The sequence below is a fragment of the Stylophora pistillata genome, chromosome 7 (genome assembly GCF_964205215.1).
Source record: "Stylophora pistillata chromosome 7, jaStyPist1.2, whole genome shotgun sequence".
Taxonomy (NCBI): Eukaryota; Metazoa; Cnidaria; class Anthozoa; order Scleractinia; family Pocilloporidae; genus Stylophora; species Stylophora pistillata.
In genome coordinates this window covers 16,892,276-16,916,401 of record NC_142525.1, presented here as the reverse complement: position 1 = coordinate 16,916,401, position 24,126 = coordinate 16,892,276, and the positions used below count along the sequence as shown (strand labels likewise).

The following is a 24,126-nucleotide window of genomic DNA, read 5'->3' as shown; positions in this document are numbered from 1 at the left end:
AAAATCCAAGTCGAGTATTTAATCAATAGCGCCCTCCTCGCCAATGTTTTCCTTGCCTACATTAATCTCAGCAGGGATTAAAATGAGCTTGCTAGAAGTCTGTTGCTACGTCATAACAAAGATGGCGGTTTTCAATTTGAAAATGCTGATCTTTTGAAAGTAATTGTTCACAACTAAAACGCTTTTAGCTCCAATGAATAGCCAGTTAGGACAATGCAAATGACTTTCGATATAATTAAACTTTTTCTAGACTGTACTTTCCCTTTAATGGGAAACGGTAAGAGGTGCAACTACCTTGGAAGGAAAGTCACCCAACTGTGTCGATTGTTTATAAACTATGCTTCCAAAGCCTCCGCAGTCTTCAACGAAAATTGTTAAGAGATTCCGAACTTATTAGGGAATACAATGAAATAATAAATGAGCAATTGAACAAAGAAATCGCAGAAAAGATGCCCGTGGGGGATCGAAACGAGAAATAAAGCGAAAATGTGCACTACCTACCACACCCCGCCGTCATCCGAAGAGACCGTGAGAACACTAAGCTAAGGATCGTGTATGAGGTATTAGCCAAGCCACCTGAGCGTACTCATTCCCTGGATGATTGTCTTCAGACCGGGCCAAATTTCATACCTCAGTTTTATGACAGGCTGATTAAACTCTAGTGGCACAAGATTGGTCTGACAGCCAGCATTAATGGTTGGAATCGACGAAGTAGACAGAGCAATTCCCGTGGCTCAAGGATCCCAATGATCGGAACTCTGAAATTGTGTATTTGAGGCTCACCCGTCTCGTATTTGAACTGAGGCCATTATTCGCTATTTTAGCATCGCTAACTCGATATCATTTAGATGGACAGGTGTCAGAGGAGGCAGACTGGACTTCATTCATCTCTTGAAGAATTCTTCGTATGTATGCGACCTTGTCAGTGGTGAAGCAAACGGGAGCAGCGGGAGGAGTAAACTTGAGAAAATGGAAACTGAATTCGAAGATTGTACAAGAAGCGATTAATTCTTCTGACGTCCAGGTGAAGTCAAACATTGTACGGGGAAGCAAGAAAACTGTTATCGAAGAGGAAAAATCCTACGCTAAGACTACAAACGTAAAACGGAACTTCACTTGATTCTGATCAGGCATGCGACAACACTAATTTTTTAAGGTGTTCAGCTCGATTTGGAATACTGCTACCGATCAGTTTACATTCAATTTGGCAGATCTCTCAGAACAAGCAAGGGTACTCCGGGCTACGAAGCGATCTTTGTTAAAGATCGCATCTAAGATATCCGATCCTATGGGAATGCTAAGCCCGTTTGCCATTCAACGGAGGATGTTATTTAAAGAACTTTACAATGGGCGTGCCGACTGGGACGACCAGCTAAGCGACAAGAACGTGTAGAAATGGAATTCGCTTATTTGCGAGCTTCAAGCTCTGAACAATGTGTCCATACCGAGATGGTATTTTGACCACGCTTCAGGCAATCTGAAGTCAGCGGAACTTCATCGTTTTCTAATTAGTGACGCTTCAGACAAGGCTTACGCTGCCGTTGTCTACCTTCGCTCCATTCATGACGACAGACACACGCCTTCAGAAACAAAGCATTCCTAGGCTTGAACTATGGTTTTTTGCCGCGGGTAATTAGATCGGTTTAATATCTCAATCCTGCATGATTTTCTGTGTGTGTGTTTCACTAAAATTTGGTTGTTGTTGATGAAATGCGAGTGCGTTTTTGGAGATTACCAATTGATTAATGAAACAAACCAAGTTTACTAAGCAAAGTTCGAAAAGGCCTATTAAAACATTGTTGCTCGATATGGCCACTGTTATTATGCCACACGATCGGTTCTGCGATAAACCGGTAGTAGCCAAGTTGATCCTACAAGTGTTTTTTTCTCAGTAGACCAGTGCTGTCCATATCGTAATAAGATATAACAACAAACGGAATCACCTTAGATCATAGGTGTTCCCTGTTATTCTCTCCATTGTCCTTGAATACTTTGAGTAGTTCTTCTTATGTGTCAGTTTCTCCGTCAACCGACATATCAAGCAAAACAGCTACATACCTACATAAACTTTATTTCCATTCGGAAATGGTAAGAGTTTTGTTGATGCAGTTTTGGGAGAGAGAGCTTTACATGCACTACATCTGGAAAACCTGAGCCCAGTGTAGTATGGACCAAGGCTGGCAGTTCAAAGGTGATATCTTAGCATCACTAGTCACAGTCACTATAAGCAGACCTAGAACACCCGACAACATGATCCAGTATCAATGTAGCTGTCTTATTCAATTGCTTAGTGGAGAACCGAGTAATAAAAGAAAGCAGAAAAAGACAGTTCGAGAGTCTTTGATACCTTCCACTTAACATAGTGTAGTCCTCAGCTCTCTCCAACATTTGATGGCGTGACACCAGTCGCTCGTCCTGCCGTCATAACGAACTAAAAACTAATTGACTAACTAAAGTAACTAATGCAGTAAGTGATTTGGACTGCGGGATAACATGTGATAGCGTAGTCTGATCGTCCGGGTGAGACTAATCTCGAGAGGGATTGTTGTCGGTAGAGGTGACATCAGCGTTGTCAGTCGAATCCGTTGGTTAGGCGTTTCTGTTCGGTTCGTTTGTAACGTTGATGTCGTGAATGAGTCATTTTTATAGTGCTGGTCGTGGTTAACTTGGAACAGACTCCCCTCAACAGGTGTTTGTAAACCAGCTTTCCAGTGTCAGTCGTTGAAAGTAGTTAGTGCTGTAGATTACACATTGCGCAGAGTCCCAGTCAATAGTGTGGTTCGTAAGTCGATGATGTTCAGCAAAGCAATTGTTGAGGTCATCTTTCTTCGTCGCCCGCATGTGTTCAGTCAGTCTTGTGTTGAGGTTTGATCCGGTCTCTTTGATGTTGGAGGCGTGGCAGTTGGAGCAATTGATCTTATAAGCTATTCCCTTTCTGTTTCTCGGTTCGTCCTTGTCTTTGACGTTTGTTAGTAGCTAACGTAGTGTGGTGATGGGTTTGTAGGCGAAGCGGATATCGAACGGTAGTAGATTGCGCGAGATACTCTCAGACATGCCCTTTAGTCGTTGAAGTGGTAGGAGTTGCGGTGTCATGTATTTCGGTACTTGCACTTGGTCGTGTGAAGTCACTGTTGTAGTTGTTCTTTATGTGGTCAAAGTATTTTTTCTCGTCGGACAAGTTGTCTGTCGTGTCGCACACAAGTTGCACTAGTCGTGTTAGAGTCTCGATAATTGTGGCTTTGTGTGATGTCGGTTTGTAAGAAGGCTCGTCTGATAATCTATCGGTATGTGTCGGTTTCCTGTTAACTGTTGTCTATAATGAGTTGACGTCACAGCTTACCCAGGCAGTCTAGCGTTGCCAGGGACAATTGCTATTAGTCGTAATCATTTGCTCCGTCGAAGGGCGAATGCTCGATACGTCATATTTTTATAATAATAATAATAATGATAATAATAATAATGATAATAATAATAATGATAATAATAATAATAATAATTATGGCATTTATATAGCTCCATATACACTAACTGCCCTATGGCGCTTCACAATTCTACAGTAAATTATAAATAATATTTCTTAAAGAGAAAAGTCTTTAATTTACATTTTAAAAGAGTGATCGATCCGCTGTTCCTAATTTCAGGGGGTAGGGCAGTCCAGAGCTTTGGTGCTGCAACTGAAAATTACCTGTCCCCATAGGTCTTTTGATTGGATCTAGGAATCGTCAGAAGACCCTGATCGACCGACCTTAAATTACAACTAGGTTTATAATTTTCAAAAGACTGTTAATATATGCAGGAGCTAAATCATTAAGTGATTTATAAACTGATAATAAAATTTTAAAAATTATACGACTTTTCACTGGCAGCCAGTACACTTCCCAGAGGATTGGTGTAGCACGTGTATACCTCGGCTTGCACGAAACGAGGCGGGCAGCACAATTTTGAACTGTTTGCAGTCGCTGAATCAGATATTTAGGAAGGCCGTAAAAAAGTTCGTTACCGTTGTCCAATCTGCAGGTGATGAAAGCATGCACAAGAGCTGCTGTGGAATCTTCGGACAGATATTTTTGGATTTTAGCAATTCGTATAATGTGGTAATAACAAGACTTAGAAATAGAGTTACATGTTCCGCTAGAGATAGTTATTATCATCAACTATAAAACCCAAATTTTCAGCTGAAGCTGACGACTCTACAACCAGTCCACTAATAGAGATAGAATCAAGGAAAGGACGAGGGCGGTACTTAGAACTGACAACTAAAAGCTCAGACTTATCACTATTTAATTTTAACTTATTGAGCTTCATCCATTCATCGATTTCGGATGCACAAGCCTCCACTGAATGGACGGCTGATACTTGCCCCTCGCCACTGAGGGAATCAAAGGATAAATACAATTGGGTATCGTCCGCGTAGAAATGGAAACCCATATTATACCTAACCACGATATACCCCAGCCGCGAGGTGTACAGCAGATAAAGGATAGGGCCCAAAACGGAGCCCTGAGGCAACCCACACGTCAGTGGCTGGTGTGAAGACTTTTCCCCTCTTATTTCCACAAACTGAAATCTAAGATATTATTTAAACCACGAGAGAGCAAGACCACATCTACCGAAACGATGACTCAGCCGGTCGAGCAATATCCCATGATCCACAGTGTCGAAAGCAGCTGATAAATCCAGGAGAAGCAGTATAACAGACTGATGGTTATCCAAAGCAACAAGAATGTCATTGTTAATTCTGACTAACGCGGTCTCATTACTATGAAGCTGCTTATGAGCAGACTGAAAAATTTCATCTAAATCATTTCGCATTACATAGTCAGCAAGCTGAGACGCAACTACTTTCTCAGTTAATTTGGAAATAAAAATTAAATTAGAAATAGGCCTGAAATTAGCATAAATTTCAAAATCAAGACATGGCTTCTTCAGAAGAGGGTTCAAAAGAGCCACTTTAAAACAGTCTGGTAACAGAACAGATTTGATAGACAAGTTCACATTTTTCCTCATAGCTGGAAGCAGGACTGGCAAGTATTCCTTCAGGACATGAGCTGGAACTGGATCTAGATCACATGACTTTATCTTGGAAGAACAAAGAAGACTGAATAGCTGCTCCTCAGTGACCACTGTAAAGCATGATAGTGAAGAAGTCGCAGGAGGCGACGGATCCATAAAAACAGATGTAGATTCAGGGACGCCAGTAAGAGACTCTAAGGAAGATCGAAGGCTGACTATTTTCTCATAGAAAAAGTCAACAAACGAATTTGCTAGGGCGAGATCCGAAGAAGATGAACAATAGCGAGCTTCAACTTTGGTGTGAAGTAGCTTGTCAACGGTCTCAAAGAGAACTCTCTGATCATGGTTCGAGCTCTCAATGACGTCACGATAGTAGTCTTTTTAACTCTTTACGGCGGCCAATTTACGTTATCAACTCAGTTACTCAAACCAAATTACCTTGTTACCCCCACCGACGCAGCACCACAGTTTCTTTAGAAACTTGCCCCTTAATCTAAAATTACAAAAAAACTTTATCTCAGTTTTAGTTTCTAAACCTATACACAGAATGCAGATATGCCGTCCAATTTGAGTTGCAATTGTTGTGGACTCACTAGCCTCGTCTTCGCGTGGAAACACGAAAGGATTATTACATGTTTGAGAGGCTAGTGAGTCCAGAACAATGGCAATTCAAATTGGACGCCATATTTCCATTCGGTGAATATCCTGTGATAAAATGATTTTCGAAACCACTCATTTTATTTTCAGCTACTTAAGTAATAAGCCAGACTTTCTATCGGTTCACCGGCGTAATCAACCACGATGTTGGAAGAACACGCGATAAGTTTGTAAACCACTCGCCTCTGGCTACAGACTTTTCTCGTTGCTCTTTTGACGAGGATTGAAATTCTTAGCAAGCTATATAACTTCTCCGACTGCCATGCTAAATATCCATTACTTTACCGTTATTTACATCTTCTGTTTAGACGGTACTTTGCTGATGTAATAATTAACGGTACTACTTATTACTGTTTATCAGGATTTGCCCCGTGCCAGTTAAATGACATTTTCCAGTAAACAACCTAATGTTCAGTTCATCACTACCTCTCATTACAGGCATACTCACTAATGAAAAAATCCCATTGTAAAAGGATCAAATCAGAGTGGTTAGCGTATCATGGGAAACACAAAAAGTATCTCGATTTTAATAGAAAACATTTAACCAGTTAAATCTTGTTTTTAAGAGAGAGAATTTTAGCGTTTGAATGAGTGAATTATGCCCAGTAGAACCACTGAATTGGCGAAACGAGCAATGTGCAAAATACGATGACTCGAGTTAAACAAATGAAATCGTCGAGGTTTTGATATATCATGGGCTGATCACTTTAAAGCTTCAACGTCTACAAGGGCAACCCACGGGTATTTGACCGTCGTCCGTGCCTGGGAAGAATTGAATTTGACAAAATGACCTCCAAGGGGTGAGGAGTTTAAAGGTTTCCTGGGTGGGTTGGGATTTTGAACTTAGTGGAAGCGTCAAGTCTTTTCAGTAGCTAAAAGACACCTATTTTAAAAATATTTGATATTGGAGAGTTTAAAGGTGAAGAGCTCGCTTTTTTGAGCGAGTTGCTCTGAAAAGAAAAGGTCAACAAACGCTGAGCAACAGTTTTGAAGATATGTATGATGCACGATCCTCGCAGTAGAGAGCGCTATTTATGCAATAGCGAAAATCAGACCTGAAAAAAATCAGGCCTGTACGGGATTCGAACCACTGACCTCTGCGATACTAGTGCAGCGCTCTACCAATTGACCTAACAAGCTAACTGGGAGCAGGCCGTTAAATTGATTCGTAATAAACCCGTTTTGAAGATATGTTTAAAATAAGAGTTTACATTTCAATTGTGATTTAAAGCTCTTAAAATTTAAAAACGAAATGCTGGTCAGTGAGTACAGAACAATAGTTACTAATCTTGCTTTTATCGTTTGCAGGGGATTAACTGCATGATATGAGACAGTAAATGAACGAGCGCTTTAAAATTCACGGTAGCCTCTCTAAAAAAACTAGAATGATATAATTCATTCGGAATTATTTTATTCAGTTACTAAACGCAGCCAGTGTGATAACTTTGCAAATTTTAGAATGATGCAAAAAAAAAAAAAAGAAATGAAAAGAAACTCAACGGCGGCGCTGCTGAGTCATTCAAGTAAAAAAAAAAAAAAAGAACCTTTTTTGGGCTATAGCTCATCATGATTGAAGAGATCTCCAAAATTGGGAAGAAGATAGAGTTTTAGGTTATTTGGTTGGGCACACCTTGTATGGGTCTCAACAAACTAATTCTGCTGGGATGGTTAAATTACAGATGCAATAAAGATCAACTACACCTCTGATAATCAGACTGAATGAAAGTGACATATTTCATCCAAAATGTGTGGCTGAGGGTAATCCAACACCAAATATCACTTGGACAAGAGTTTCTGACAACAAAACTGTGTCTGTCCCTCTCCTCGTCATTAGTAAAAAAGAAGAAGATGGCTACAGGTGCACTGCAAATAATGGTGTTGAAAGCCCTGATAGCAGGATTCTTTATGTTTTTGTACAAAGTAAGTTGATTTTGAACTGTTCGCCGTCATTTCTTGTTCCCCGTTACACAGAGTTACAAAACATCTCAGCGGGCAAATGTACCTAAGTTAACGTCCACCATTTATTCTTGGGTCTCCAGGGAAAACATGGAACTAGTTCTTAACCTGCACGAAGGAATCAGATAACAGCTTCTTAAACATGTTTGTTGCTTGAAAAAAAAAAAAATAAAACACAAAAAGATGTCACAATTTAAGATGTGTTGACCTTTGTGTTATGCTTTTGGAGAATCGATTTTAACTTCTTGAAAATAACATTGACTCCCTTCTAAATGTAAAATCAAGTAATGGATTACACTTAACTTTTTTTCGTTACATTGTCGGCACTCACCGATTTTCCTTGTTGAATGTTAATTAAAGGCATTGAATAGGCGCGAATTAAGAATCCGTGGACCATTTGTAAGGTGTCATTTATGGGTCTCGGGCGCCAGTTTTCTCACCAATTTCAATTTGGTTTTATAGAAAGGCATAGTTTGGAACTTTCGTTCGCTTTTCACTACTTTGTTTCGAAGGAAAGGTTAACATTCACCTTCCTTGCAGAGTTCTTTGCGATTCTTTTTTTACATAAGAAACCACTATCTGTTATCTTGAAATCTAAACTAGCGAGGCGGTACATAGGTAAACAAGGAGAGAAAATCAAGGAAACGTACAAGTGTCTTTGAAGGCTTCAACTAAGTACTGCTTTTACTCTCGTGGGATGAGCTACAACGCTCTAACAAAGGGCTAACGCTCCAAACGTGAGCTTTTTAACTCGTTACGGTGGCCAGTTTACTATTTCAACTTATCTGATATAACCAAATTACCTTGTTACCCCGACCGACGCAGTATCACAGTTTCTTTGGAAACTTTCACCCTTTATACAAATTTACGAGTTTGGTTCCAACTACCCTGGTTTAAAGAGACGCACAGTTCCCATAGAAACAAGGCTAACATGCACAGGAGAGACTGAGTGCTTTGGGTGAGCTTTGCCGAGCTTTGTCGCAAAGAGGCTCTGGCAAGCCTGTAACAAGAAGTATGGTTAATACGAGTTTCGGCCCTAATAAAAAGCGCTGTGGTATTTTTGGAGCAAAGTCGTTTCCCCTTTTTTGTTTTTGGAGTCTTCGTAATAGGATGCTTCAAGCTTTCCCGAAGAGAAAGTGAATTAGAATTAACTACAGTCTAAAGCGAAAAATAATCCAAAATGAATAACAGACGGACATGATTGCTATGTTGTGAAATTTTTTGCGCGTTTTGACGTGGTGCGACCTAGAAAACTTTTACTTTCCTTAATTGCTATGCCGTGGACTTTGAGAGCACTAAGTTCGATTCTTTTTTTGCAGTCGTTTCCATTGGACTAAAGGTCACTTATTTGAAGATGGACGAAAGTTTAAAGTTTAAAATTCGCGGATTTCAGTGTAAATTTCAAATTAAGGCAATGATACTGTTTGACGATCGGCGCCACAATTCACCATCTCTCTATCTTCTGCCTCGCATATAAAGCGTATCCTAAAGATGTGCGGAATGAGTGTTAACATGTATGGCGTAGCTGTACTTTTGCCTCGATCTGTTTCAAAGCCGATACCTTTTAGGGTAAAATGGTACGTTGGTGACCGAGCATGCGGTCAAGATGGCTAGATATTGCCAAACTCTTTTTTTTTTAGTTTTGATGGACCGAGACGATCGAAGAAGGAGACTAATATCCAGCCATCTTGACCGAACAAGCTTGGTCAAAAAAGTATTTTTTTATTATATCGCAAAAATATTTCACTTTGATAAGAATGAGGAATGAATTGTTTATTTCGAGAGCTGGGAAAGAAAGTCAACCGTGTTTGTAGCACAATAAACCCAAGAGTGTCGTTTAATTTTTTCTTTCTTTTGACCTCTGCTGCTTTTGCGATTTCATTTCGGACGTTGTCCTAAAGATACGAACTCAGTAGAAGTCCGCTCCACGCGCTTTTTTCTTGCACGGGATCAATACGGGCAATCCCGAACGGGCAAGATGGGCCCATATGCATCTTCAAGATCTCTTCTTGGTAAGAGGAAGAACTCAAAGATGTTACTAAAACCTTACTTCTGTAGTTAGGTGTCTAAGATGACGTTATTAGCACTGTTTGAAAGTACACCGAAAAAACAATTTTTTCAGCGCAGAAACACTTCACTCAACAATTGTTAGAGGCTACAATAACAATGAAAGGCTTATTTACCCATTCAACAGCGGTGAAAACTTGAGCATATTTGACACAAAAGTTCAGTTGCGTAAAATATTGTTCGTTGCCGGAATTAACAAATGAAGGTAAAAGATACGGTAGTGCACCGATATGTCAGATTCAAGGTGAAAAAATAAGCTATATATTATAACTCAACCCGAAGAGTGTTGATCTTTTGAATTTATTTTAGACTACCACCCAGTAAAGACCACTATGACAACAAATCTGACTGACAACACCGTTGCTGTGAGTGAAACATTCAGTATCACCTGCAGCGCACAGGCCAACCCACCTGCAAAGTATCGATTCTATGAAGGAAATGAGTATATAAATAATGCAGACAATGGTGCAATGATCACTACTTCAGCTAGTGAAAGAGTAAAAATGGTGAACTACAGCTGCATCCCGTTCAATGTTTATGGCAATGGAAGAAAAGGAGAGGTAGCAGTGACGGTGTACTGTAAATATTTGATAGAGTGAATAGCTTTTAAAAAGTCAGCGTTACACAATATTTATACATTTTTTAGAAAGTTTCTAAATAACGTGTGTTCTGGCTGGTTGAAAAGAGGAGGACGAAAAAATTGACGAAATCAGAAAGTGATCAGAGAAGAAAGAAAAAAATTAAACGGACTCACTGAGTCTTTAAAGGAAAAGGAAATGACTTAAATTTTACGGATTGTTCGGTCAAAATCTGCCGATTTCTGCCGCTTTCACCGCCATATTGAAAATATCGCTACCACAATGTGACGAAATCAGAGTGCACACCGCCTAATTGGAGTTAAGCAATCCTCAGAGATAGAAACGTCCGCCCTTCCATTGAACTATTGAGAACTTGCTTCTATGTCAGTTTGTAAGCATTGAGTGGAAGGCCATTGATTTGACTTCTGACTTTATTGGTCCTCGTTTAGTTTTGAGAAATTTCAACTAGAATCGCATTATTGAGTAAAATCTCGCATTCTGATTGGTTAACGAAGCGAGGTATTCAGCGCGGAATTGCAAGTTGAAAACGAGGCTAAGCGAAATTGTTTCGCATTTAAGTCACTAAGCTCAACAACTATCGTCAAATTGTTACAAATTTTGGTTTCTCAGTCAATTTAAAATGTTTTCAAAGCCTTTGTCACCTTCTAAAGCGCAAAAAGAAACAAAGCGTTTTCAAAGTGAGCCTGAGGTTCTTCCTTGATTTGAACTGAACTTCAAATTCTTGGAGAAGCATGAAAAACTTCTTTCGCTCGCGACAACCCGAAGGCGAGAAAATCCTGTGAACACTGCCCAGAAAAACCAATCTCCGAGCTAACAGGTCACGCCAACCCGGGTTCAATATCCATCTGCAGCCATAATCTTTTAGAAAAACAACAAAGGATGTCAAGCAAGTTGGCTGGGTTTTCAGTCGTACCACTACGACTGTAACCGCTGCCAACGCCATCGACGGTCCACGCACTAAAGCTTTTGGAGAAATTTATGTCAATAGCCTTGCAATTCCATCAGGAGTTGGCAATAACGCAACATCAATGAGTAACGGCATTAATGATCTAGCAGTAAGAGTTCCAGGTGGATTCGCTCCGACGAAAGGCTAGCGCTCGAAACGTCAGCTTTTGTAATCGTTACGGTGGCCAATTTACCATTTCAACTTTGTTGATATATCCAAATTATTTCGTTACTCCCACCGACGCAGCCCCAAACAGTTTCTTTCGAAACTATCAGCCTTTACTCTAGGTAGATTGTTCTCTAATGTATCGTTCAACAACTTTCCAGTGAATATCCCCATCAATTTTCAGTCGAATGCTCATCCGAACGATTCTGCCAATGCCCAAAATTTTTTTTTGGCCATATTAAATCTCTTTATTGCACTGAGCAAAATGCTGTAAACATTTTTGTGTTTGGTTAAAACCGCGATTTTTTATGAGTTTTTAAAGTCGGGTTTATTTTTGGAACGATCGAGTGAACCAGAGACTGGGGCTGGTGACGTCATTCCAGGCCCTTGGCAGTGGCGCTCCGATCCAATCTGAGTCAATATTATGCGTTCCCAACGAGATGAAACCTTCGCTCAAGCCTGATCTGGTAAATTTTTCTCACCTTTCTCTTACTTCGCTCGCTTTCAGCTGATTTCGCTTCCTCACCATTCCACGGGTGAACAGTTGGGTATCCAGTCAAGCCGTCGACGGTTCAACTCGCCAACGCCAACTCGCCGACGTATAAACTCGAGAAGAGACGTCGGCGAGTTGGACTTTCCATGAAACACTTCTTCGTTTTTAAAGAAATAAAGTATCGGTGAATACACGTATTTACACTTCAAGGCACTTACCTTATATTAATCGCGAAGTAAAATATTGCACTTGAAATCAGTGCTTTCGCTTGCACACTTCCTTTTTCTCAGTTTGCCTCCAAAGAGCTAAAAGGTGTAAATTACTTTCCTCGAGCAAATTATTTGAAATTTTGAAAAAAAGGTGTTAACGATAAACAGCTTGTAAATTCAGTAGAATACCACTACCATCCCTAAATATTGTGAAGCTTGTTTAAAAAGTTCGAAAATTAATGTAAAATCAAGCACGAGGTAAAAATAAAATTTTCGAAGGTTAAAACGTGCACGACTAACCTTGCTTTCTATTCGCTAACATAATGACACTTCTGACAGTTGGCTTTGAAATGGCTTTCTAGAGCGCGCGCTCGGGACAAAAACAAACAATAATATTGCCGATTTAATTTCTTGTTTTTTTATTTTCATTTAGTTAAGCGATTCAAGGAAAATTCATTACCTGACTCGTGAATTCCGCGTTAAATTGCACTTGAAAACTGATATCGCACCCATCGCTTCGCGATTCGTGCGATATCGGTTTCCGCGTGCAATATAACGCGGAATTACCTCGTCGGGTAATGAATTTTCCTACAGTATACTTCGCTTCAATATATTAAGGATTTTTGTAAAATAACCCTTTTGCAATAACAGTTACCACTTTGTCTTCTTTTATCATACTGATAAACGCGTAGAAAACTGGATCGGTCTAGCTTCAATTAAGGAATGCATTTTAAATCAGGTTAAAGTTTGAACTTAGCGGATCAGGTTTAATTCGTCACTTTCGAGAGGAGAAACAAAAAAGTGACACCTCAACGAACACCTACGTTCATGCTGTTCTGGGCTTCAATTTTTGAAGGAGACTTAAATTGACTGGATCTCGTGATCGTTGAATGCCTTCTGGCAGGTTCATAAACTTAATTTACTAATTTTTGTTACAATGGAATCAATGTGATATTTCCATGAAGGATTCTGATCAATAACTACGCCCAGGTATTTTAAGTAGACTTTAGACTCGAGACAAGTATATTTATTCTTATCATTATCAAACATGTAAAGTTTTGGTTGGTAAGCAAGTCGCTTTTGATAGGGATGAAAAATTACAAAGTTGGATTTCTTGATGTTAAGAGTTAGTTTGCTAGCTGTCAACCAGCTATACAGGTTTTGTAGCTCAATGTTGACAATTGTCTCACGATCTTTCAGATTTTTGTCCGCATACAGTATGTTAGTGTCGTCTGCAAATAGGTAGAACCTAAATTTGTTCGAGCATCTGTGAATATCATTGAAAAATAACGAGAAGAGCAACGGTCCAAGGATTGATGCCTGAGGAACGCCACATCCATCGACAGCTTTCTCTGATATGATGGCCTACGTTTGCCATTATTTGATTCCATTAAACTTTAGACAGCTCGTCGTTAAAGAGATCAGCGGAGAATTTTGAATAGTCACGTCTTTTCATAATTTTAACTTGTAAAAGTTTGTCTTTCGCTGACGTAGTGATACAGAACTGCGAAAAGTGATCACTAACATCAGAGATAATGTTTCCGCTCACAAGAAGTTTGTGAGGTGTGTTAACAAAAATGTTATGATCGATCAACGTAGCGGAAGATCATAAAATTCTTGTTGATGTATGACAATGATTCTTTGAGAGACTTCAAGCATGAATTGGCTTGTTTTGCTGCCTGACTGTTATAGGTGTCCCACTGACGAAAACGGGAGAGGTTGTAAGCCTCAGAGCAACCTGAAAAAAAGAAAAAAAAAAACCATTGTTTTGCATTGGTTCTGACAAAGTAACGATTAAAACATTACGTCGAATGTGCTTTAACAAATGTGTGTAATGTGCCATTACGTCAGTTGGAGGGGATGGACCCGACAGCATAGCCAAAAGAACACCGAAGATTAAAGATGGCTAAACCGAAAAAGCCAGTTTTGGGGTGATTTACGTACCTGTAGGATCTCGCCAATGCAATCGATCCAAAAGGAACTGAGAGTTCTTGAAAAAGACCGGATTCCGATTTAAACAATGTGAATGTAAATTGCAAGCGTTGTCGTTGACAATCAGGCGGGGACCTTTCCGAAAAAAGGCAGAAAATTGTAATGAACTTACATTTATTATGACTCTTTAATATAAAATGCCTTTGATAGGCGGAAATCAAGAGAAGAAAAACTCCCAAAACACTAGGCCCCGGTTGTTCAACGGGTGGATAACGCTTATCCACAGAATGAATCACTATATATTCACCTATAAGTGTTGTAATAACGTACAACGCTATCCAGTGGATAGTGATCTTTCTGGTGGGTAGCGTTATTCATCCTTTAAACCGTGCCCAGGTAATAAAAGGAACTTTTCTTCACGCACAAAGGCATCCAGTCAAAGGCCGCAACATACACATACACATTAAATTAAGCTTACCTCGTGAGAAACGCATTCGAAGCACTCTAAATGGGATGTTAGGAGATTCGTTGCAAAGTATTACACTAAATCCATAATTTATACCAAAAGTGGAAATCAAAAGAGATGACATAAAACCGTTTTACACATAATCACAGCAACACTGCATACATTGAGTGCCTGAAAGTATGTTGTGGAAGAACAGATGTGATAGCTAGATATGATATGATAGCTTTATTAGGAAGTAAAATCATTGCAGCCCCCGGGCCGGCTGAAATACGACTTACTTTACAATGGGAATAAATTATCTCTTACTCTAAGATAACCACAATAAAAGCCGCAAAGTGTAATCTACAATAAAATACAATAAGAGAAGTATCAAAAACCAAAATACAAATAATTAAGATAGCTACTAATAATTAAACTGTTCGCCATGATAAATGTGTTTTTGAACCTAGTTGTCTTACAAATCGGTAGCTTGAACTATCTCTTGCGGGTGCGACTGGTGGACTCGTTGCGTGGAGGCAACAGATCATGGAGCTTGTGGTTTTCGTCCCTTACAATCTGATCAAAGAGAGCATCACACAAGATCTCCCTCCTCTCGTACAGTGACGCAATGTCAAGAGCTACTAGAGCCTAGGATAAGTCAGGTTGAATCATCCGCAGGTAATGAAGGCTGAGGACAGGGTGTAATTGAGGTACATCTCTAGTCAATAGAAATCAACAACCTCCATTTATACAAGTCGTTATGCCATTTAACCAATAAATTGTTAGAAAAATTTCGATTTAGTCAGTAAACAGCAAAAAACAAAACAAAACAGGTAAGTCAGTTAATTTGCGCGATTCTTTGACTTGACAGCTACAGATGTTATCCTTTTGCAAACTAAGCATTACAAACAGTTTTGGTCTTTCAAGAAAGTGACATTTGTTAAGAAAAAACAAACCCTAATAACTAAAACCACAGGCAGAGCGTAAATCCGAAGCTTGTAAGGATAATCTGGAATATACAAAGGGTAACAATAGCTATTTGGGGGTCAGAGTAAATTGAAATTTACATTTTTTTCATAGCACAAGTTATGTTGTTCGTCGTATAAATTAAAACAAACATGAATACAAACTCAAAACATTATTGCACCCTGTTTAAAGTGTACTAAGAAAACCCCAGGAAGTAAGGATGGGTGTTGAGTACTTCTCTTCGTGCAGGTGTTTGGAGTTGTGTCATCCAAGCAATTAAGTCACCACAACTTCTCATCACAGGTAGGCAAGGATAGTATTCTACATCATTTGTGCGGTTTACATCCAGTTGCACAGCATCTGTTATTGATCCATTTCTGCTGAAAGGAGACTTTTCTTTTTCCAACAGGTCAATATCAAATGCACTCAAGGCCTCAGGAAGCTGATCACCCTCCACAATGCTGACTATGTCAAACAGGAGTGGAGAAGTTTGCTGGAGTAGAAGCATGTCTTCGGGGCACTGCTTGACTGGTTCATTGCCAATGAGTCTGCGGTAAAATGTTTCCAAGGAGTCCAACTGGGGGAGAAGTGCACACATCAGGGAAGCTTTTCCTAATGCAATGAAAAGTCCAGCTATAGGTGTTGGAAAAGGGACATCAGATCCATAGAACGAAATGCACCAGGAAAGGAAACTACCTAAGGCAGGTGCACAATGCTGCAACTCCAGGTGTAAAGAAGTCATTACTGTGTCTGTAACCTTGCTAGCATCACCACCTACTTGATCCACCATCCGCCTGACATGTTTTTCAGCAACGTAAGCCCTGTCACGATGCCTAGTGATGTCATAAAATATTTAACAATTAGCCTAAATGCAGATCTCTTCAAATAAGGCAAATAAAAACAAGTGATATTTAGATACATTAAAAGTTTATCCCAGTAGAATGCAGGAGGAAGTGGAGCTGGTATTAGTCTGGTCTCAACCTCTCAACTGATCCAGAAAAAGAAGACCTAATTCCAAGGTCTTTACAGGGTACACGAGACACATAAGCTTCACCAACAAAACAAGGTGCCAGCCCGAGGTGAAGGATTAGAAATATCTAAAATTCTTAAATTAATCAGTAATTAAACTGAATCAAGTCATAGTTTTCACATTGACAGCTAGAGTAATATATTATATCATGCTCACACTCTCAAATAGAACTCCTTCAATCATACTAGGGACCAAAATAATAGGATAAATGATGCATAAATATTAAAAAAAAATCATAAGCATAAAATTAATAGCAACTTATCTTCCTGTTTCTCGTGGTTCAGTGGATGGACTCAGTGATGAATAACTAGACTTCAGAGAAGTACAAAGCTCTCATCTTAAGGATAGTGCTGTAGCATCACAAACGACAGCGTTCAGACTGTTATCTTTGCCACAGAGGGCAAAACAAAACGTTCTTCGTAGTTTATGTCAAGAAGGTCAAGGAAACTGTACCAAGCAAAATGCCAGTGGGGGTACGATAGCAACCCCTTGAAGTCCAATACATATGCATCAGCCATGATCTCTTGCCAGACACTGTAGTATGTAAACAGAGTACACCTAAAAAAAGAAAATGCAATTTAATTATTGCTTTTTAAACGATGATTGAAAGACATACATGTACACTTTTATATTGTTCTTAATACAATGATTTCAAGCCAAAACTTCAGAAATAAAACAAATCTGAACCTTCAACTGATAATTTGTTAATTTTTTTCTGGTACCTAATTTCCATTGTAAACCATCCTGTGCAGACTAATGAGTCTTAAATTGTTTAGTATGATTATTGTAAATTATAATTGTTGTTATGAATGCATCTGCTGGGTGTGTTGCGGAAAGATTTAAATTCATTGAAATAAGTACATTACTTTATATTCAGATGTCACAATAACGTCATTTTCAAATTCATCCTAAACTTTTGGGTGGTATAAGTGATTACTTGAAAAAATTTGAAAAGAATGTAATTTTCATAATGCCATTCTCAACACAGCATAAAAATGCAACGAAACATTAAACTGCAAAAGAGAATTAATTTATGATACAAAATAGGTTACAGGTACCTCCCCTTAAGAAAATGAAACATGAAATTCCTCAAGACCTCATGAGAAATAATGTAGGAACCCATGTTTAACAAAGTGAGCTCTGAGCCATCAAACTCCACTTTTCCATCCCAGATTTCCTCAACACAAGTATAATATAATACTGAAATGAAACATACAGAAATGATTAATTGCTTATTACAAAAATTTAACGATAAGATGATGTAAAATTACTCATACATGCCATGTTAGTAGCCACAGGCATGAACCTTTTTCGTACTGTAATCAGAACATTTATGCTTGGATAATGATTATATAAATTTAAGTTATATTATTACTGTCAATAGGGAGCTTAAGCACAGACAAGTAGTTTGGTCCATGGACAACAACTGGAAGATGAATGCTGTCATTTTTGATGCATTATTTACTTCACCTCCAAATCTAAAAGCCCTTAGACTAGTTTTAGAATTTAAGATTGGTTGAAAAGTTGTTAATAATTATGCAACAAAGAGGAGAGCATTCTGATGTCTGGTTGCCACCTATGCCTGTAAAAATAATATCTGTGCTTGAGCTATACAAAAACTTTGTGTTGGTTTTTCAGAAATCCACCTGTATTCACCTTGAGCTGAGGCAAATAATAATCATTTATTTGGATATATCAACAAAGTTGAAATGGTAAATAGGCCACCGTAACGATTACAAAAGCTGACGTTTCGAGCGTTAGCCCTTCGTCATTTGCTCTGACGAAGGGCTAACGCTCGAAACGTCAGCTTTTGTAATCGTTACAGTGGCCAAGTTACCATTTCAACTTGGTTGATATACCCAAATTATTTCGTTACTCCCACCGATGCAGCCCCAATCATTTATTTGGCTTGCTGTAACCTGAGGGTTTTCCTCCTGATGGATGCCTCACGCCAGGCTGTCAACAGCTATCATCCAATTAACTGGTTTGAAATCTGACTGAAATTTTCACATTACCTGGACAACCTTCCCTGTATGGCTTTCATTTTTTAGCCATTTCTATCCCATTCATGTCAGTGAACACGATCTGAACACTTAAAGAGATAAGGAATTAATGCAAGGAATTTCTTTCCTTCACATTGCCATGTCTGCTTTTTCAAAAAGCACAAAGCTTGTGTTGTCTGACTGATGTAGTGCAATGAACACTTTGGGCAGGAGGGAGACAAGTTAGGAGTAAGCAGCACCAAACCAGTAGTTGAAATTTTGCCACAAAGAACATCTTCCAGAGAGGAGAATACTTTTTTTTGTGTTGTTGACAGATGGAATGGTATTTTTTTGTAGGATACTGATCTTATTTTCCATTCTTTATGAGTGCTTGCTGCTGCAACCGATTCAATAGACTCTTGAGAATTTCTCTCACCAAAAAAATCGACCAGAAAATCAGGCCTTTCGTGTTCCATTGTTTCTTCACATTCTGCTATTTTTTGTCACATGCTCACAGTTGTGACACTGGTGATGACAAATAAAGCAAGTGATAAGTGCACCCTGATGGCCAACTACTCCATGCTGTTTATTGCCATGTACAAAACTTGTAAAATCATTGCCATTCAAAGGCAATAAGTCATCTGTTCCTCCTAAGATAGAAAAACAGCAAGAAGAAAAAGTGAGCAGACTGTGAATTCAAAATACAACAATCATTTCAGATAGTCTTTATGTAAATAACAGGTACAAATGGAAGAATGTTTACAGCTATTTACAGCAAATGCAATTGTCATTTCTCCAAGAATACAATAAACTAAGATTCTGTACTCTGGAGAGGGTCTAGTTGTTTAAACATAAATTATGCTCATAACATTATTTAACTTAAACCAAAATTATATGGATGGGTAAAAAAATAACCAGAAAAACTTTGACGAAAGCAAGATTTATGTTCGTAATAATTCTCAAATTTTAACCTTGTAAAGCAAAAAATTAATTCATCTTACCTGGTAAGTGTAATCGTGAGAATATATGTCTCTGGTAAGTGAAGGGGTGACATTGTTTTCCCTGTCAAAGCTTTCCATCAACTTTTCAGTGGCTTCAACATGGATGCAATGCCCATAAACAGAACTAGCTGACGTTAAACCTGTGAGAAACATTTCATAAAACAATACTTATTATCAGATACAATTTATCACTCACAATTTAATACTGAAACGCAAAGAAGAAAATTATGGCACAGGGGCATGGGGACACAGCCAAAGACACAGGGGTAAGATTCAAAACAAAATAGCTAAATGAAGACAACTTATCATCCTGTTACAGTACCTAGTAGTTGGGACCTTTCATTTCACAACTCAGGTTGTTAGAATTCAATAGAAAAAACATTTGACAAGCACACGAGGGTGCTAAAACGAGGTTGGAGAAATAGTTGGCAACAATAAAAAAGAGAAGCTGTCACAAAGAGGATGGGAACTGCAGTTGCCTCCTAATGTTAAACCAGAAATGAATGGCAATTAATGAATGTGCACATGAGATACAGACTTTATTGTCTTCATTCTAAGTGACTTGGATGGACAATTTTATGAAAGTATTTTTGTAAATTATTTCTATGGGTTTATATGCTTTTACTTACTATCTCCTGTGACTGTTGTTGACAGTGACAGTCACTGTAAATAAACTGTTTGCCTTGTGCCTTCAACACATTTGCAATAATAGACCCATATGTTGTCCCTGGGTTCTCTTTCAAGAATCACATATTTGATTTCCTGATGGTAGAGGATGAAAAATATGTAAGGTAAACGATTTATTTATTTTAGGACCATGAGTACTGGTCCAGCCGGGGCTCGAACCCTTTACCTCCCGCACAACACAATCCGGCCCTCTAACCAATTGAGCTAACCGGGGTGCGGTTAGCTCAATAGATATAAAATATTAACCAAAATCAAAAATAATTATGAATACCAAAGGTGTGCAATTAGGATATTTTATATTGCATACAAGTCATGTATACATTGATGTATTAATACTAACCAGGTTTGAGTCTTAGTTAAGTGGAAAGGTCTACTTACTAGTAGTATTAATTGTGGTCATTTCTTTTGTACTACGTCCAGTACTAGCAGTACAAAAAAAGGTCAACACTAGTGGTACAAAAATAACTTATAAACAATGATTACCTTAAACAACAACAAACATATGAAACATATGTGTGAACTGCGGTTATGAGACGTATATGAGCACGATCCTTCGCAGTAAAGCATTATTTGAGCAATAGTGAAAATCAGACCTGACAAAAATTGCAGGCCTGTACGGGATTCGAACCACTGACCTCTGCGATACTAGTGCAGCGCTCTACCAACTGAGCTAACAAGCCAACTGGGAGCAGGCCATCAAATTAATTCGACATAAACCCGTAGATGATAAATCAAACAACAACAAACACACCCGTAGATGATAAATCAAACAACAACAAACATATGAAACATATGTGTTTGTTGTTGTTTGATTTATCATCTACGGGTTTATGTCGAATTAATTTGATGGCCTGCTCCCAGTTGGCTTGTTAGCTCAATTGGTAGAGCGCTGCACTAGTATCGCAGAGGTCAGTCGTTCGAATCCCGTACAGGCCTGAAATTTTTTTCAGGTCTGATTTTCACTATTGCTCAAATAGTGCTTTACTGCGAAGGATCGTGCTCATATACGTAAATGATTACCTTGCTGGCCAAGATTTGGGAATACTGATAATAAGTGCCTCTACCTAGGTCTTATCCTTAGCATCTATGAGAAATATTCTAGGCACTTACAGCAATTTCTTTGTAACTGTATTGAAATCTGGAAAAGTGAACAAAGAAATCTTGCCACCAATGATGGTAAAAGCATCACTGTTGAACAGCTCTAACATGTACACAAACTGTGAGGTAACAGGCACAATAATAATTAAGGTCTGTCAGAGAGCATGGATAAGTGGATGAAGCAGAACTTAATTCACCATCTGCTATGATTTCATCATCAGAAACATCCTGGAAAGAATTAATAACACTGTAAATATTTAAACTTCTGTGAAATTTACACTCCTAAATATAGTAAGATATCTGTTTTTAATTAAAAATGCATGTTAAATCATCGTTGGAAAAGAGGAGTTATTAATTATATAAGCTCAGCTCGAGGTGGTGACGGTAGCACTTAAATCAGATGTCTTCTTTGATCCCCTACGTCTAATCTTCTTTGGCACAAGCTGGAAAAATTGCACCGGCCTCTTCTTTTATTCCTCTCGCTTAATTCATTTTCGTGAACGGCGGGAAATATTAGAAAAGGTGATGTGCTGTTATTATCCGCCATTCTGTGGAATGCAGCTGCATGTGCGTGTATGTGTCATGAAGTGTACCAACAGCTGGTGGATATTTTTGTGGTTACGAGCAGAATCTTTTATCTAATACCTCTCCTCCGAAGTATTTGGAGGCTATTCTTGTCACTTCCGCCCCGATAATGATATGGTTTTAGTGTATGCCAAAAAGGAAGGACAACCAAGTGTCAATTTATCGATTCCAAATGAGTGTGTTTCTTAAAATAGCTAAATTCTTTCAAATCTCTCAGAGCAAAGAAAATTATGCATGTAACGGTAGATTTATCCAAGCCAAAGCTTTCAACTGATATAATTTGAGTAGTTCGTGACACTACTTCCCGCTGTTTGATTTTTTTCCGTCACCATTTTAATCTTATTATCATTATTATCATTATTCCTATTATCCGATATTATCATCATCGTCATTATTCAACTAGAGTTCTATTAACGTACTTTCTCGATTAAACGCCACATACCCAAGCTAAAGTCGTAAACAGGAACATCGAATTTTCTTTTTATAAAGTAATATCCAGTGGATGATTTCTTTTAATGTGTATTCCATCTGTTGTCGCTGGTATATTCGCAGATGAACAGTTCTCACCAGGTAGCAAACTCGCGGGAGTTCGATATGTATGAATGAAAGAAAATGCGTCACATTGAATGATATGAAAGTTAATCGGTGCCGAGGGAGTTCTGGGTAATTATCATCACGTAGTCTTCGTCATGTCACGGAAGAGGAAATTATTTTCACTTGAAGACTTGTGATATAGTTATAGATGCTCATATCACTTTCAGCCATCCAGCAAGCTAGAGTAGCTGAAATGGAATTTGCTATCGTTTCCTATTACATCTCATTTCTTTGTGTGATTCAATATTCAGGTGAGTCACGGTCTAAAAGATTTTTAACTCAAGTTTATTTGATTATGGTGAACGTCGAGTAAAATTTGCAGCAGATGAGCAAACGAATCATCCTCAATCGTTCATAGCTGTAGGACTACAAAAGAAAAAAGCGAAAATAGTCTCTCTTCTCAGGTAATGCAATCGCATGTCAATCCAATGTTATTCGATCGATTTCATGAACAAAAGTAAATAACAAAATAATCGCCAGATTTACAGAACGGTTGGCAACTAGCTGGACAAGGAAATTTATACTATCGAGGGGCATTTTGATCGTAGCTAAATGGAGTTCGCCAGGGTTATGCTACGTAAGTAACCTTATATCTTTTAAGGAAGTGACTGTCAAATAACTAAAACCTAGTTCAAAGTGTTTCGCTAAGCTTATCTCAAATTGTTTTTTTGTCGAATGATCACGCTAGACACCCAAAATTTATACATTGGCACCGTTAATGATCTTTGTTTATCAGTTTTACGTTATCCGGTGCAATAAAACATATCTCAGACGATGTTTTTTTCACCACGCTTACTTGTGACTGCTACAAGTTTGTGAAGTAAGGAGTTCTCTGTGGTAAGGCGGGCAAAAAGCTCGGCGGTTAGAAAATAGTGCTTTCTTGCTGGGCAAATGTTTTCATCTACATTAATTGGTCTTGTTATCTTTCAAGAATCACAACTACTGTAGTAAAGAAGAGAGAGAAAACTGATGCCCTTGCTTGTAAAGGATGTTATTCAAATAAAAAATGTACGAAGCCTGAATATCTAATTGCCTACAGATATGAGAAGTTGCAATGTTCTACTTTGTGCGTTGTTTGTAACTGTCGAACAACGCATACATTTCATGGTGGTTATTCAAGCATAGTTAATTTTAGTTGACGGTGCTATGCAAAAACTGCGTTGTTGTCGAATGATGATTGTAAACGTATTGTCAAGAAGGATTGAGACGAACCCAGAAGAAACACTTATTTACCACGAAAACCCACTTGCAAAGGAAGCTTCAGGTCTATTGAACGTCGCCAAACGGACATAGGTAAAATATAGGACTGGACCTTTGGACCTTAGGACCCTTGTACCATTTTTTGGACTATACTTTTAACCATTAATTTTGGACCATTTATTGTTTTCATTTATTGTTAGGTATGGGTGGTTAGGTACATTTTTCATTTCCGGGGGCTGTGCTTCTATTAATAAATTCAATGAGGAGGGCTGGGTAGGTATATTCATCGCTAGAAATCAAGGACATTTTGCTCCCGCATTCATTGGTCAGCGGATTGGAGTCGGATGAAAACAAAGATAGTGGTTAGGACAAGTTCCATATTAAATATTGAGCGATTTAAGTTCTGTGGACCTTCTTTATGGAGAAAAAAGCAAAAAAAAAAAAAAAAAAAAAAAGAAACAGCTTCGAACATATCTCTTCGTATTTGTAAGGCAGAGCGAC

The 24,126-nt window shown here is 38.5% G+C and overlaps 1 protein-coding gene, 1 long non-coding RNA gene and 1 other non-coding gene across 4 annotated transcripts in view; 1 reads left to right on the top strand and 2 right to left on the bottom strand.

Annotated features, from left to right (window-relative positions):
- Positions 1 to 13,116: 13,116 nt before the first annotated feature.
- Positions 13,117 to 19,082, bottom strand: LOC111340536 (uncharacterized). The gene is made up of 7 exons (XR_015989746.1): positions 18,897 to 19,082; positions 17,537 to 17,678; positions 16,741 to 17,036; positions 15,632 to 16,284; positions 14,516 to 14,601; positions 14,050 to 14,172; positions 13,117 to 13,843 (listed from the first exon to the last, which is right to left on the bottom strand). It is a non-coding gene; the product is annotated as an uncharacterized LOC111340536 (transcript).
- Positions 19,083 to 19,461: 379 nt separating this feature from the next.
- On the bottom strand, positions 19,462 to 22,442 carry LOC111340525 (uncharacterized). Of its 2 annotated transcripts, XR_015989757.1 has the most exons (4): positions 22,274 to 22,442; positions 21,259 to 21,474; positions 20,091 to 20,223; positions 19,462 to 19,601 (listed from the first exon to the last, which is right to left on the bottom strand). It is a non-coding gene; the product is annotated as an uncharacterized LOC111340525 (long non-coding RNA). The 2 variants fall into 2 exon arrangements; XR_002695763.2 differs by lacking the exon at positions 22,274 to 22,442 and having other exon boundaries at positions 21,259 to 21,810.
- Positions 22,443 to 22,506: 64 nt separating this feature from the next.
- The window catches only part of LOC111340531 (fibroblast growth factor receptor 4), a 76,507-nt gene continuing 74,887 nt past the window's right edge, over positions 22,507 to 24,126 (top strand). The window contains exon 1 of the mRNA XM_088727617.1: positions 22,507 to 22,676. Coding sequence (XP_088583743.1) covers positions 22,574 to 22,676 — 103 coding nt within the window. The 5' untranslated portion in view covers positions 22,507 to 22,573. The remainder of the gene's footprint in view (positions 22,677 to 24,126) is intronic.